Raw genomic sequence first — 13,527 nt, 5'->3', positions numbered from 1 at the left:
ATTTCTACACATTTGTTAGGGTGCCTATAAAAATAAAAAAGGAAATGGATATTTAAATAATTTTACAACTATTAAAGGGTATTTAATTGAAAACCCTGAGAATTTGTGCTTGCTTCGCCCTTTCTCTTCCTAATGAAGCAAAATCAAAATTTTGAGGCTGTATTACGATTACAATAATAACATCTAGTTCCATAACTTTTTTTAAATTATAGGGAAATATTCATCGTCCACCCATTTTTTTTAATTTTTTCAAAAATACACAATTCTTTTTTTGTTGTTGCTGGAATCCACCTAAAATTACATTTTGTTCCACTTTTCCACTTCCGTTTGAAATCCATTAAGAAAACTAACGGAAACTTTAAAAAGACCATTTTACCCCCCAAAACAAAAATTACAATTTCACCCTAAAAATGCCAAAAATAATAAGATTTAATGATGAATATCATTATTGGTACGTTAATGAAGTATAAAAAAATTTTAACTACTAGAGATTATAACTCAATGAATAATAAAACTCTACTTATCTTAAATTCAATTGATGGTTTGTGAGATTGAGCTATTTTTAATACTACTGCTATAATTTAGTATTCTAATTACATACATATTTTTAAAAAAAAAAACCCTGCATTTGATGGTTGTGGAATTAATTTCTTTATTGACCAATGAGGAAAATAATTAGATTTAATCTGATTATTTTTGGTAATTTTTAGGGTGAAATTATAATTTTCGTTTTGAGGGTAAAATGATCATTTTTTAAATTTTCCGTTAGTTTTCTTAATAGATTCCAAACAGAAGTGGAAAAGTGAAACAAAATGTAATTTCAGGTGGATTCCAGCAAAAAAAAAAAAAAAATTGTGTATTTTTGAAAAAATTAAAAAAAACGGGTGGACGGTAGATATTTTTGCTAAATTATAATGTATGACACAGTTCACGATTTCCTTTCACTATGGTTCCTCCCTTGAAATTCCATAAAAATCCTTGAAAAATATTACTCTTACACATATTTATTATGCTGTGGGAGATTTTTCATTATCCAAAGAAAGTTTTTATCACCATTATTAAATATATAAAATATGAAATTAGAATAAATTATGTTCATATATACAACATAAATAAGTTAAAAAGAAAATTTTCGTTCATGCGAATATATACAAAATTAAATAAGTGGAAAGATTCATCAATAGATCACGCTGCTTATCTTGATTCTTGAATTTACTTTGACGAATATGTTGTTAACAAAAATATTTTGTATGTGCTTCAGCCAAATTATGGCTAATAGTTCTGTTATATATATATATGTGCGTGTGTGTTTTTTTTTTTTTTTGGGATCTTAGAAACAACATCTTTAAATTTCCATAATTGGTGAAAGGTGCAAATAGAAATTTGGTTTAAATGTGTTTTCTGATGATTAAAATAGCCATTTAGAAAAATCCCACAATAAATGATTAGGATCGTGTGAGATCATGCACAATAAAAAGCAGGCAAGCCACCTATTAGGTTAGTACAATAATTACTTGCTTATAATTCACCCCCCCCCCCCCCCCCCCAAAAAAACAAACAAACAAAAAAGACTGCCCAAGCTTCTAGAGGAAATTAATATGCATTTCTCTGCATTTCTTTCATCATATAATGTAAAATACCATGACAAAGAATAGTTCAAGACAACTCTACTTGATTGAGCTTACTCCATGACTATGAACTTTGATTCTAAAACAAACACACAGGCACAAACACAGATGACCAATGTTTCCAGAACCCAAGTTACTTGAGAACTACGGCTGCATTTCTCAAAGCCAAGTATCTCTGCACATACTCATTTGGAAGTGATCTTACAAGCTTGAAGACTTCAGCATTCGCATAGCGAAGATTTGTTCTGGGATCATAGTAAGGAGCCTGCATGGTACGCTAAAAAGTTAACATCTACTGAGATTACAACTTAGCAAGATTTAATCGCAATTCCTGACTCAATATAGAAGTCTCTTTTTGTTTTATTTTGTTTAAATAAAATTTATAGTGTATCAACATGGCATCTGAATGACTGGATTGATGACATGAATGATAGTGAAATGAATTTAGGGAAAAAAATCCTCTTCCATAGTTCCACATACCTCAAATCCTGTTATATCACAAATTCTCTTGCAAGGATGCATAGATGGTGGAGATTCAATATTAACATCTGCAAAAGAAAATAGAATGAAGGGGTGAAATTTTTCATCAGATGAACTACGACTGAATTTTGTGAAAAAAAAAACAGAAGATAAAAGAGGGTAAAATCTTATAATCTTAGAGATCCAACATGGAGTGTCTTTCTCAGGTTTCTGGGACTATGGAAATGAAACAATAGTATAGGTGTTATATTTTTCAGCTTCCTGAGGATGCTACTTTGTGGCTGTGCAGCCTAAACAAATAGTGAACACACAACAAACCCCACACATTTAGTTACAATTATTTCTCATCATCTAGTCAATTACAATATCATGGAGAATTATGGCAAACGCTCCAAATCTCTGAAATCCAAAGAAGGTCATTGAAGTAGTAAAATAAATAAAAAAGGCTATTCAACACATAAGCTCACATTGATCAAGATCATGTCAAAGTTTAAATGAGAATTTGCATTCAGATGCTTAATCAAGTACAGGTTCAAACCATCTATATGCAAACCAAACTCCGACATTGTTAATACAAATCATATCAAATCTGCTCCATTAGTATCAATAAACGCCCCCTCAATCCAAATAACCTCACTCAAAGTAGTGCGTAACGGATGAAGCAAAATCCTTTCTTTTCACACTTATTACATCTCCTCAAAATCAGGCTCACAGAATCGGTACAAAACAGCCCACATACAAAGGGTTTCACACACAACTAAAGAATGAATGACATTCCATACCCTATCAGTTTAGCAATTGCATTAAACAACTTAACACCTCAACTAAGAAAACAACCCATATTGCACCGCATTACCAGCTACGCTCACAATATGGTGAGCAGTAGGACACGTGACGTAAATAGTGTGGAGGTTTTGGATTATCTAAACACCAGCCACGGTAGTGCTGCTCATATTGTCCACTGTATATATATTCTAAGAGAGCAAACGAAAGGGCAACTGTAAAATAACTTCTTCGATCATGTATCAAAATTTACAAACAATTTAAAAGCATAAGAGGGTTTATTTTGTGTTTTCCATACTGTTTGAAGAATTTGCATCAACTTACAATTGGGTTCATCAGGAGGGTAATTCTGATAATTCTCAGCTTGAAGAATTTGCTTGAGATGTTTCCAATGCCTGCCCCTTGACTGGCCTTTGGGGTACTTTTCATACATTTGTATTCTCTTGAAACTCATGTACGTTGGCAGCACAAGCTCTGCTTCTATCACCTCTGCTTCCATTCTCTCTTTCTTCTTTGTCACCAAATCACTCAACAATAGAACAGAATTCCCCAAAGAAAATTAAAACTTGATCGGAAATCGCAAACCCTATTTAAGTTGTCAATGGAGGAGGAAGACGAACGTCAGCGTGTGAACCTGTGTGTTATTTTCACTGCAAAAAACGACACCGTTGCAAAGTTTCAGCATGTGAACCCTAGCGTTCGAAAAAATGACATAAACTCCCTTAACATTTTAAAAAAGACATATAACCTCATTTTTGTTAATAAATTCTGTTTGTTTTAATAATAAATTTATTTATAATTTATAATTATTATTATTATGTCACTATAATAAATAAATTAATATATTGACTTAAGATATATCATGTGTGTAATGAAATAAAAAACTTTTTTTAAAACTTAAAATTAAAATATAATTGTCTTTTATCTAAATTTTTTATTATTTTTAGAGTGAATTTTAATTTGATTCATCATTCATAATTTTTTATTGGAAATGTATATTGATAATTTAGAGTAAATAATTCAGTCTAAAAATAGATATAATTTTAAATTTTAAGTAAAATGTTATTTATTCTATTATACACGTTATCAACTATATGTCTTATGTTAATATATTAATTTATTTATTATAGGGACATAAAGATAATTATATATTAAAAATAAATTTATTATTAAAATAAATTAAATTTATTGATAAAAATGGAGGTTATATATCTTTCGTGAAATATTAAGAGACTTTACGTTCCTTTTCCCAAACATTAGGGAGTTCGCAGTTCTTTTCTCTTTTAGTTATACACAGTCACTTAAAACTACGCCGTTTGACGGAGGCGCATGGAGTGCTTGAGCTTTGGAGAATCTCAGGCACTGGGTGGGTGAGTGAATCAAGTTTAATTGAATTCTTTTTATAGATCTAATTATTCGAGATTAGAAATTTTGAATCATTAGCTTTCACAAGTTTGCTTAGATCTGGACAGTTCTTACATTCTTTCTATATCCACTTGTGCCCCCTCAAAGTTTCTTCCTTTTTCGTTCTTAATTGGATTCTTTAGCTACCCCTTCAGGATTCAAAAAAATTATTGTTTCAATAACTTCATAAATTGTCAATAAGTAAAAAGTTTGAGCCTTTTTTTTTTTTCCCTTTTTCGTGTTTTTAGCGCGTTAGCAAGTGCTGCTACTTTGTTAATATACTCCAATTGGCATGATTTTGATCAACATTTTACTGTGTTCATCAAGCTGAGTGATAATGGAGAGCAAGGCTCTATCTTCTTACTCTTCGCGCTTAAACAGGAGAGGGGATCGAAATCATCAAACCCTTCGTACCCAAGGCAAGTGAAAACTATTTCTTTTCTTTCTTGATATCATAAAAGGCTATGAATTTTTTTTTTTAATTAATGGGCTTTATGAATTTTATCACAAGAAGTGAAAGAGGTTATATTTTTATGAATTTTAAGCTGATGGGAAGTGATTTCTTTGCATGGGTTTTGAGTGTAGAAACAAAAGATTATGCTTTTATCTAATGGAGTTTTGGTTTAGCATTGTTTCAGTGTGGCATTGCTTTATTTTGGCTAAAGAATTAAGATATGTGCTGATGATGCAGATGCTGAAGTAGGTTTATTTTCTCCGAGGTTTCCTCAAGATTATCCGATGAAGATCGTGTGGAAGAGAGGATTTATTAGATTGGTTCTTGTAGCTGGCATTGCGTGGATGTTACTCATTCTTGTTGTATTATTATTTCATGTCTGGTCTTGTCAATCTTCTTTGGCTTTCTTTTCAGGTATTAGGGAGATTTGAAGTTTATTTTGCAATTTATTTTGTGCTATTTTAAACTTTTCATCTGTTCATTTGCTGCTGGCATTTAAATCATTAGTAACTTATCCTGTGTGGAATAAAGAGACGGAAACTGAATCATGAATCTTATGTCTGTGTTAAAATATTCAGTGCTGAAGTCTGTGTTAAAAGTTAGGTAGCTTGACTCCAAAAAGGACCATTACTTGATTTAAGCCTCTTTTGATGAGAGGTTATTTTGTACATTATGTTGTCATTCTGGAATAATTTTTAGGGTTAGGTAGTTTTGGAGTAGATCAAGAATTGCTTTTACTTCCTGAAATTTGTGATGCTCTCGTTCTTGAGTGGACTGATGTTATTAAATAACTTTATTTGGTGAAAACTCTCTGTTGATTCAGTGTTGAAGTGATGTTATGGTTTCTTCTTGATATGCAGCAATCTGCAACAAACAGGGCAAGGTATTTATTATGTTAGACACAATGGGGCTTGTTCCAAAATCACAACATCGTAAGCTTATAGCAACATCTCTTAATTGCAGTATTGACCTCAATGTTGTTCAAGTAAATGATACTGATTCTAGCTACATTGATTAGGTTGCCCAATTCCCACTGTGGATGACCCTAACACAATTTTTATTCCAAAGGAAAGAACTCCCGACACAATTGTCAAAAATCTAACCTACTTTTTGGAGGATGAGTTTGTGCATAATGGATCTCAGTCATCCCCTCTCTTTGGAGGACATCAAAGCTGGTTGCAAAGAGAAGAGAGTTTCAAATTAAATTCTAACATGAAGGTGAAATTAAATTTTCTATGTGTAGTCATTATTTTCTACTCTTTTAATTAGTTATTGGTTCTTTCAGCCAAAAAAAAAAAGGTTTATTGGTATTTAAAAGTAGTTGTTTTAACTTTCCATCATAAATTTAGGTTAGTTTCATTTCTTTTGCAATGTGCTCTTTTATTCAGGTGCACTGTGGATTTATGCGAAATGGTGGAGCTGAAATGTCTCCCTTGGATGTCAAATATGTTAAGAAGTGTAAATTTGTTGTTGCATCGGGGATTTTTGATGGATATGATGTTCCTCATCAGCCTTCCAACATTAGTCGCCGCTCTAAGAAGCTCTTCTGTTTTCTTATGGTGATGGATGAGGTATCTCTTAAATTCATAAGGAAGAATGTTACCATCAAGGAAGATTCCGCAGGTGGGCAGTGGGTGGGTATTTGGCGTCTTATTTTACTGAAGCATCCACCTTATGATGAGCCCAGAAGGAATGGGAAGGTTCCTAAGATTTTAACCCATAGGTTGTTTCCTCAAGCACAGTATAGCATTTGGATTGATGGTAAAATGGAGCTGATTGTTGATCCATTACTAATTCTTGAAAGGTATATTTGTGTTCATGAAGTTGCCAGAAACTGAATTTTAAACTGTTATGATTTTTGGTTGCTCTAGTAATCTGAAAATGAAAACTCAACTCAGTTTTAGTTAAATAAGTTCATAAGCATGCGGATGAAGGTTCGCCCCTGCCCCTCTTCCTCTATGGTTACAGTGGAGGAGTGTCTTGATATCATCAATTATCTTTGTTCTGCAGATACTTATGGCGTGGAAAGCATACCTTTGCTATTGCTCAGCATAAACATCATCGCAGCATATACGAGGAAGCTGATGCAAATAAGAGAAGGAAGCGGTATGCCCGACCTCTTATTGATTATCAGATGAAAATTTACCGCTATGAAGGAATGGAGCCATGGAGTATAAAGAAAAACACCATTAGTGGTAAGAAGAATGTTACAACTTTACTCAATATTTGCTTTGGTTTTGTCATCTGGTTTTTATGTGAACTTTGAACATCTGACCTCTCAGTTTTAAGAATAACAATATTTCACTATATAAGTAAAAGGAAACCTTATGATCAAGAGTGCCTGTATTCTTGGAGGAAAAACTGTAACCACGAGGCAACTTATAAGACTTGTATTATATGTTGCGGCAAGTTTATGAAAAACACATAGCTTTATTTGGCCTTTGTCTTCAATTGAATATTAGGGCTGCTTCCTGACAAACTGCAGTCAGGACTCAGACAAGCCTATTTGCTGTTTAGTTATTTCATTCGCCTTTGAAAGACCTTCTAAGAGTGCTCCATTTAGACTTTGTTATATGCAATTACTCGTTCATGTTACCAACAAAATTTTACATATTGCAGATGTACCAGAGGGTGCTGTCATCATAAGAGAACATACTGCATTGAGTAACTTGTTTAGCTGCTTGTGGTTCAATGAAGTCAATCTCTTAACACCCAGAGATCAGCTGAGTTTTGGCTATGTTGTCTATAGATTAAAGGGTTTGTTCAAGTTCTATATGTTCCCAAATTGCGAGTATAACTCACTGTTTGTGTTGCACCCACATACCAGAGAGCATTCTTCTAAAATAGAGTGGGTAAAATCACGGGACGAATTAAAGGGGAATGGTAGCAGTATGATAGAAGGTAGGGGTGGATTAGGCTTCTGGACTCCTTATCCAGGGAACCTTGACTTAGTTGTCCTGCCACCTGTAGCAAGAACATCAAAAGCAGGCTGAGATTCAGTAAGATCCATTTGCTCTATCTGAATAATGGATATTTAGCCTCTATTAGTTCCTTCCTTTATCATTCAGGATGAGGAATATTCCGGACCTCATTGATTTTCTTTCCCTTTATACATGGATTTTCCTAAAAAGGTATGCACAATGTATTGGAAGGGTGGAGATGATGCCGATTTTGTTAGACGTTTTCAAAAGGCTAATGAAAGACCGCTTTCTCTTCAACACTGTTGTTATAGAATCTTGAAAACCATCAAATTTTGTAGATATGTTTACATTTGATTTCATTTTAAATTGCGATTAGAGCAGCACTTGGGAAATCGCGTTTGCAAAGTTGAGATTATTATTGAACATGAACATGTAATACAATTAGTTAAAAACATGCCAAACGCATTTTGAAAAACATCGAACAGGTTTTTTTCCCTCTCAAGGAAAAAGTCCAACAAAGACAGAATTACAGGATAAATAGAATAATCATCAAACTTGGGCATTATAATCCTCACTACCATGGTTTCAATTTTGAGAAAAAGTATCCAGACCACACTAATAAATAGAAGATACAGGAATTACAAGATCTAAAAAGCACTCCGCTGAAAGAATATTTGCATCTTTTGACCAGACGAAGAGCTTCGCACGGGGGCCTCAAGTGGACTACAACCTTTATTATTTCTGCTCAACGGAGAAATGCAACCTATATCAAAAAGCTGGTGAATAAACAAATTGTAGACAAAACCAATGAGGCAGCAAGGTACATGTCAGTACGAGAGGGCTTCTTCATCAATTAGCTGCATCACGGCTGTAGTACTGGTCAAGGGTCTTTCCTGGTATACGGTGGAGAAGCTCACGAGGAAAGATGCGAAGAAGTGTCCATGCCAGATCAAGAGATTGGAAGATATTCCTAGAGTCATAAGCTCCTTGAGCAACAAATTTTCTCTCAAACTTGTCCAGGAACTCTAAGTACAGCTGTTCCAGACAACAGAAGTATTGTGAGTATTATTGTAATAAATGACTCTATGTTAATAGAGAATTTGGTGAATTAAGAGAAGAAAAAGACCAGATCCTCAGAAGAAAGTGCTTCTTCTCCGACCACAGCCTTCATTGCCTGGACATCCTTCCCAATGGCATAATTTGCATACAGCTGAGGGTTAAAGATACAAGCAATCAATAGAAAGGTTTTAAACATGGATTATAGAAAAGTATACAGGATAATGAATGCCATGGTTATCCTATCAAACCTGGTTGGAAACATCGGAATGGTCCCTACGAGTCATCCCCTCACCAATAGCACTCTGTAAATATATAGGATAAGCATTTAAAATAAGCCTTCATAATGTACTTGCATTGATTGATAAGTTGGCACCCCTGACCAAGTTCAGAGTTCAAACATGTACGAGCATTCTTACCTTCATCAGACGAGATAGGGACGGAAGGACATTGATCGGAGGATATATCTGCCAAATTCAGAATGATAAACCTTTAGTTTCGAAGTATTTATAAGCTTACTTAATCACCAACTTCATTTGTCGATCTATTGGCAAGCAATAAAGACCAGGTTTCTAAATACGTCATAGTCAACAATGACTTCAACCAAGCAAAATCTGACCTTAATGTTTAGTATTCAATTTCTTGCCCAATCTTAAACAATAATTTTTCATTCCACAAACGAATAAGATCTTGAAGGGTCTGTGGCATAAGACTGTTGTTCTCATCACTGAAAACAAACTCAACCTTAATTCTGAAGTTCAGTCTGTAATAAGTCAATACTAGGACATGCTTATAACATCATCACATATTGGCATTTGTTGCATTGCACATACAATTACCATTTACCCTTTATCAACTGACATAAAAATCTAGTTCACTCAATTGATGCCTTTCACGAAACAAGCTTCGTAACCTTACCTGTCTGTTCTGGAGCTGCCTGTCAATGTAAATCTGCCCCTCGGTGATATATCCCGTAAGATCTGGAGTGGGATGTGTAATATCTGGCCAAATAAAAGAACAAAATAAGGCTTTACAACTAAAGCAAGGAGTAGTATGCAAGCAATCCAGCCAACATGGTTCAGGAATTTACCGTCATTTGGCATAGTCAATATTGGAATTTGGGTGATGGAACCTTTTCGACCTTCAATTCGTCCAGCACGCTCATAAATTTGAGCCAAATCAGTATACATATACCCAGGATACCCTCTTCTTCCAGGCACTTCCTCTCGGGCAGCAGACACCTGCCATACAAATCAGTAGTTTGTCCTATGAAAACTTCTATAAAGTAAACTATCAAAATTACTTGCTAGTCTTGCATAGGACTGTGCACTTCTGCAAAGATCTGGAATATCCATGAGCGAATCAGAACCACAGAGTGACAAGGCTATTACATAAAAATAAATACTTTTTGAGTATTTGCCTCAACTGCCTTTGGTATACATCCTATAATGCTTAAACCAGTGACATGAATTTGTATATACCTCACGAAGAGCATCAGCATAAGAACTCATGTCCGTCAGTATGACAAGAACATGCTTCCCACATTCATATGCCAGATACTCTGCAGTAGTAAGAGCAATACGAGGAGTGATAATACGTTCAATTGTAGGGTCGTTAGCCTGTACATATAACGGAAAAAAACTAACTTTAGGTCCAATATATTTACAAACCACAAGAGATCATATACTTCCACAAGAAAATGAACAGCAATTCTTATAAAAAGATACAGACCAAAAGCCAATGCATCAATTTATATGTATACCAGATTCAGAAAAAGAGTCACTCGCTCCATTGATCCATTTTCCTCAAAATCACGTTTGAAAAACTGTGCAGTCTCCATATTTACACCCATAGCTGCAAACACAATTGCAAAGTTGTCCTCTTCCCCATCCTGGAAATAGACAGAAGTAAAAACATTTACCAGGTCGGAACTTAGTTGAAAGAACCGGAAAACTAGACATCTACAAGCAGAATCAAAGGATGTGCCATATTATATGGTTTAAGAAGATGATTTTGTGTATATTCATTCATACTAATTTAGAATATATTTCAGCATAGAGATGCTGACCGCACCAATATTCTGCCTTCATCCACAAAATTGTGGCATATGAATCCAAGTTGAACAAGAACATCATCAAGATTCAAGAATGTATGCACGAATAAATGCAGCAGTTATAGCCAATACTGTTTAGTATGATAATATACCTCAAGAAGATTATCAGTCTTCTCCAATCGCTTGACTAAACCAGCCTGGCGACAAATCTGAGCAGCAATTTCATTATGGGGAAGACCGGCAGCAGAAAAAAGAGGGATCTTTTGTCCTCTAGCAATGGAGTTCATCACATCAATGGTAGAAATCCCTGTCTGTATCATCTCTTCAGGATAGGTTCTCTCACTAGGGTTGATAGAACTTCCTATGAAGAAGGAGACAAACAGAATCAAATTTATGTAAATGGATGTCTCAAATTAACAGATATTTCTACAGCAACTTTTCAAACCTTTTTTTTTGTGGGGGGGGGGGGGGCGGGGTGGGGGTGGAGAGGGAGGAGATAGGAAACAAATTCAACCAAATCTTTTTCTTAACATCAGAAAATAAATATCATGAGTGAAAAAAATTGGTAACTTACCGGATATATCCAAGTAAGCCTCTGGCAAAATTGGGGGACCATTATCAATGGGTTTCCCAGAACCATTAAAAATGCGCCCAAGCATATCCAATGAGACAGGAGTCTTCAGAACCTGAGAAACATGGTCATGGTGTTTTTTCATATCAAAGACCAATCCACAAAAGACAGAATTAACCCATCAAAGAGAATCCAAATCAAACGGTAGTGACCAAGACATATAAATCTCTAGAAAAATTAAAATAGAGCACACATGAGCAGGGTGTCTTTTCACACAAAATACAGAATTTGAACCACCAAATAGAATCCAAATCAAAAGGTTGTGACTAAAATATAAAAATCTCTAGAATAACTAAAGTAGCACAAGTAAAGCCTATTTCCATAACATGAAGTTTATAGCCAGAACCACACCTCCCCTGTAAACTGCACAGTTGTAAATTTATTGTCAATTCCGGATGTCCCTTCAAAGACCTGGCAGACAAGACACCAAAAAAAAAAAAAAATTAATAATATTGGTTAAAATGCTTCAACATTAATTCATAGGAGACAAATCCCTTTAGAAATAATTATTCTAAAAGCATCTAATTTCTAACACCATCACAGGACTGCATATAATTGGACTCTTACCACCGACCAAAGTTGGAGAACATAAAAGAGAATTACCTGAACAACAGCTTTCTCTCCATCAACTTCTAGGACCTGACCACGTCGCATTGTTCCATCTCCCAACCGAATATTGACAATCTCATAATATTTGGGTCCCTAACAAATTCATCACGGAATGCATGAATCAGCAAATTTCAAGGAAACGAACAGAACCAAATGATGTTGAGGAAGAAAAGAAAATAATCTACCTTGACTTTATCAAGGATAACTAGAGGCCCAGCAACTCCGGTGACCGTTCTGTACTCTGCAACACCCAAAAAAAAGTTAACAATTTATAGATAACTCCAGATTCAAGTTAACAATTTCCCAGCAATTCAACACTTCTTGCTATTGTGAACAGAACGATTCTTTCACTTGCTATTGTGAACTGAATGATTCTTCACCAACTAGTACACATAACAAATGTGTGCATAACATACCCATGGCGACTTCCAGAGTACCCTCCTCCATGTCAACATTGTTTTGTGCCACACCCATTTTCAATTTTTTTTCTTTTTTTGGTCTGAAAAAGGGGAAGGAAAAACAACAAAGTCATCAAAGGTGTCAAACAAAAGCAACATTCATAAATAAAACAGCAAAGCAATTCGTGAAAAAAATGATAACTAGGACTCCAGATTAAAAAACAGCATCAAAAAGTTGCTTGATCAGCACCACAAACTAGATTAATCTGAAAACTACACAATTGACCCAACAATTCAGAAACTCAAAAAGCAAATAAACTCCCTCTTCTAAAGCAATAATTGAATCATATTGAAAGCGACTAACTAAATTAAGCTAACATTCTGGAATCCAACCTGTAACTAACAAAAAAGAATATGATACAAATTCAAACTTTAAAAACCCTTCTATTTCCTGAATTTAATGCATAAACAAGACAAAATCCCGAATCATTAGTGGTAAGAATTTAAATTAAAAAGATGAAGAGGAAAAAAAAATCACAGGATCTAATGAACTTAAATCTGGATTATACTGAGTGCAATTAAACTAAATTAGATAAAATTAAATCGAAGTAAATGAATAAGAATTATGGGGATTGGATCTAAAAAGAGGCGTACCTTTCTTGTGATCTCTGTGAGTGAGAGAGAGAGAGAGAGAGAGAGAGAGGGAGAGGGGCAATGAGAGATGGAATAAAAGAATAAAATTGAGCTCTAATATCTATTTTTTTTTTTTCTTTGCTATCTAAAATTTTAAATGGCAATATTCGTAATTATCATAAATCACTGGGACATTAATGTAAAATTGAAGAGTTGAGAATGATGCGGCGTGTAGGGATTGGACATGGTGAGGAAAGTTCATTGAAGAGATGCGCAGGATCTAGCGCGTCCGTTATTGCGATAGCCGCAGATGCTGACACGTGGCAGTGCGTGCACTTTATCTCGCAAGTTCTCGGATTGATGATGACATTCGTTGGGGTTGTAACGGGCTGAGCAGCCTGAGCATGTCCATGACCTCTGAAAGGGCCCTTATCATGCATGTGTTTTAATTAGGATGCTTCTTGTTGTTCATAATTA

The 13,527-nt window shown here is 34.7% G+C and overlaps 3 protein-coding genes across 5 annotated transcripts; 1 reads left to right on the top strand and 2 right to left on the bottom strand.

The window, feature by feature from the left end:
• Window positions 1-1,569: 1,569 nt before the first annotated feature.
• On the bottom strand, window positions 1,570-3,509 carry LOC18034556 (chromatin-remodeling complex subunit ies6). Its single transcript, XM_006422482.2, has 3 exons — window positions 3,216-3,509; window positions 2,109-2,176; window positions 1,570-1,893 (listed from the first exon to the last, which is right to left on the bottom strand). The coding sequence occupies exons 1-3, from the start codon at window positions 3,388-3,390 to the stop codon at window positions 1,762-1,764; spliced, it is 375 nt and encodes a 124-aa protein (XP_006422545.1). The 5' UTR covers window positions 3,391-3,509; the 3' UTR covers window positions 1,570-1,761.
• Window positions 3,510-4,147: 638 nt separating this feature from the next.
• LOC18033867 lies at window positions 4,148-7,903 on the top strand. Of its 3 annotated transcripts, none has more exons than XM_006422480.2 (8): window positions 4,148-4,257; window positions 4,623-4,714; window positions 4,987-5,163; window positions 5,610-5,681; window positions 5,768-5,967; window positions 6,138-6,553; window positions 6,760-6,944; window positions 7,369-7,903. In XM_006422480.2, the coding sequence occupies exons 2-8, from the start codon at window positions 4,633-4,635 to the stop codon at window positions 7,740-7,742; spliced, it is 1,506 nt and encodes a 501-aa protein (XP_006422543.1). In that variant the 5' UTR covers window positions 4,148-4,257; window positions 4,623-4,632; the 3' UTR covers window positions 7,743-7,903. The 3 variants fall into 3 exon arrangements, with proteins under 3 accessions (XP_006422543.1, XP_024034454.1, XP_024034452.1); XM_024178686.1 differs by having other exon boundaries at window positions 4,148-4,261; XM_024178684.1 differs by lacking the exon at window positions 4,148-4,257 and having other exon boundaries at window positions 4,531-4,714.
• Window positions 7,904-8,143: 240 nt separating this feature from the next.
• LOC18033964 (V-type proton ATPase subunit B 2) lies at window positions 8,144-13,152 on the bottom strand. Its single transcript, XM_024178696.1, has 15 exons — window positions 13,072-13,152; window positions 12,436-12,518; window positions 12,205-12,260; window positions 12,014-12,112; window positions 11,762-11,821; window positions 11,354-11,465; window positions 10,932-11,140; window positions 10,489-10,617; window positions 10,208-10,345; window positions 9,817-9,967; window positions 9,645-9,727; window positions 9,146-9,193; window positions 8,978-9,031; window positions 8,797-8,880; window positions 8,144-8,705 (listed from the first exon to the last, which is right to left on the bottom strand). The coding sequence occupies exons 2-15, from the start codon at window positions 12,491-12,493 to the stop codon at window positions 8,520-8,522; spliced, it is 1,467 nt and encodes a 488-aa protein (XP_024034464.1). The 5' UTR covers window positions 12,494-12,518; window positions 13,072-13,152; the 3' UTR covers window positions 8,144-8,519.
• Between the last annotated feature and the right edge of the window lie 375 nt (window positions 13,153-13,527).

This window comes from Citrus clementina, unplaced genomic scaffold (genome assembly GCF_000493195.1).
Source record: "Citrus clementina cultivar Clemenules unplaced genomic scaffold, Citrus_clementina_v1.0 scaffold_8, whole genome shotgun sequence".
NCBI classification, from domain to species: domain Eukaryota; kingdom Viridiplantae; phylum Streptophyta; class Magnoliopsida; order Sapindales; family Rutaceae; genus Citrus; species Citrus x clementina.
The sequence above is the reverse complement of the archived record's forward strand: the minus strand, read 5'-3'. Positions and strand labels throughout refer to the sequence as shown.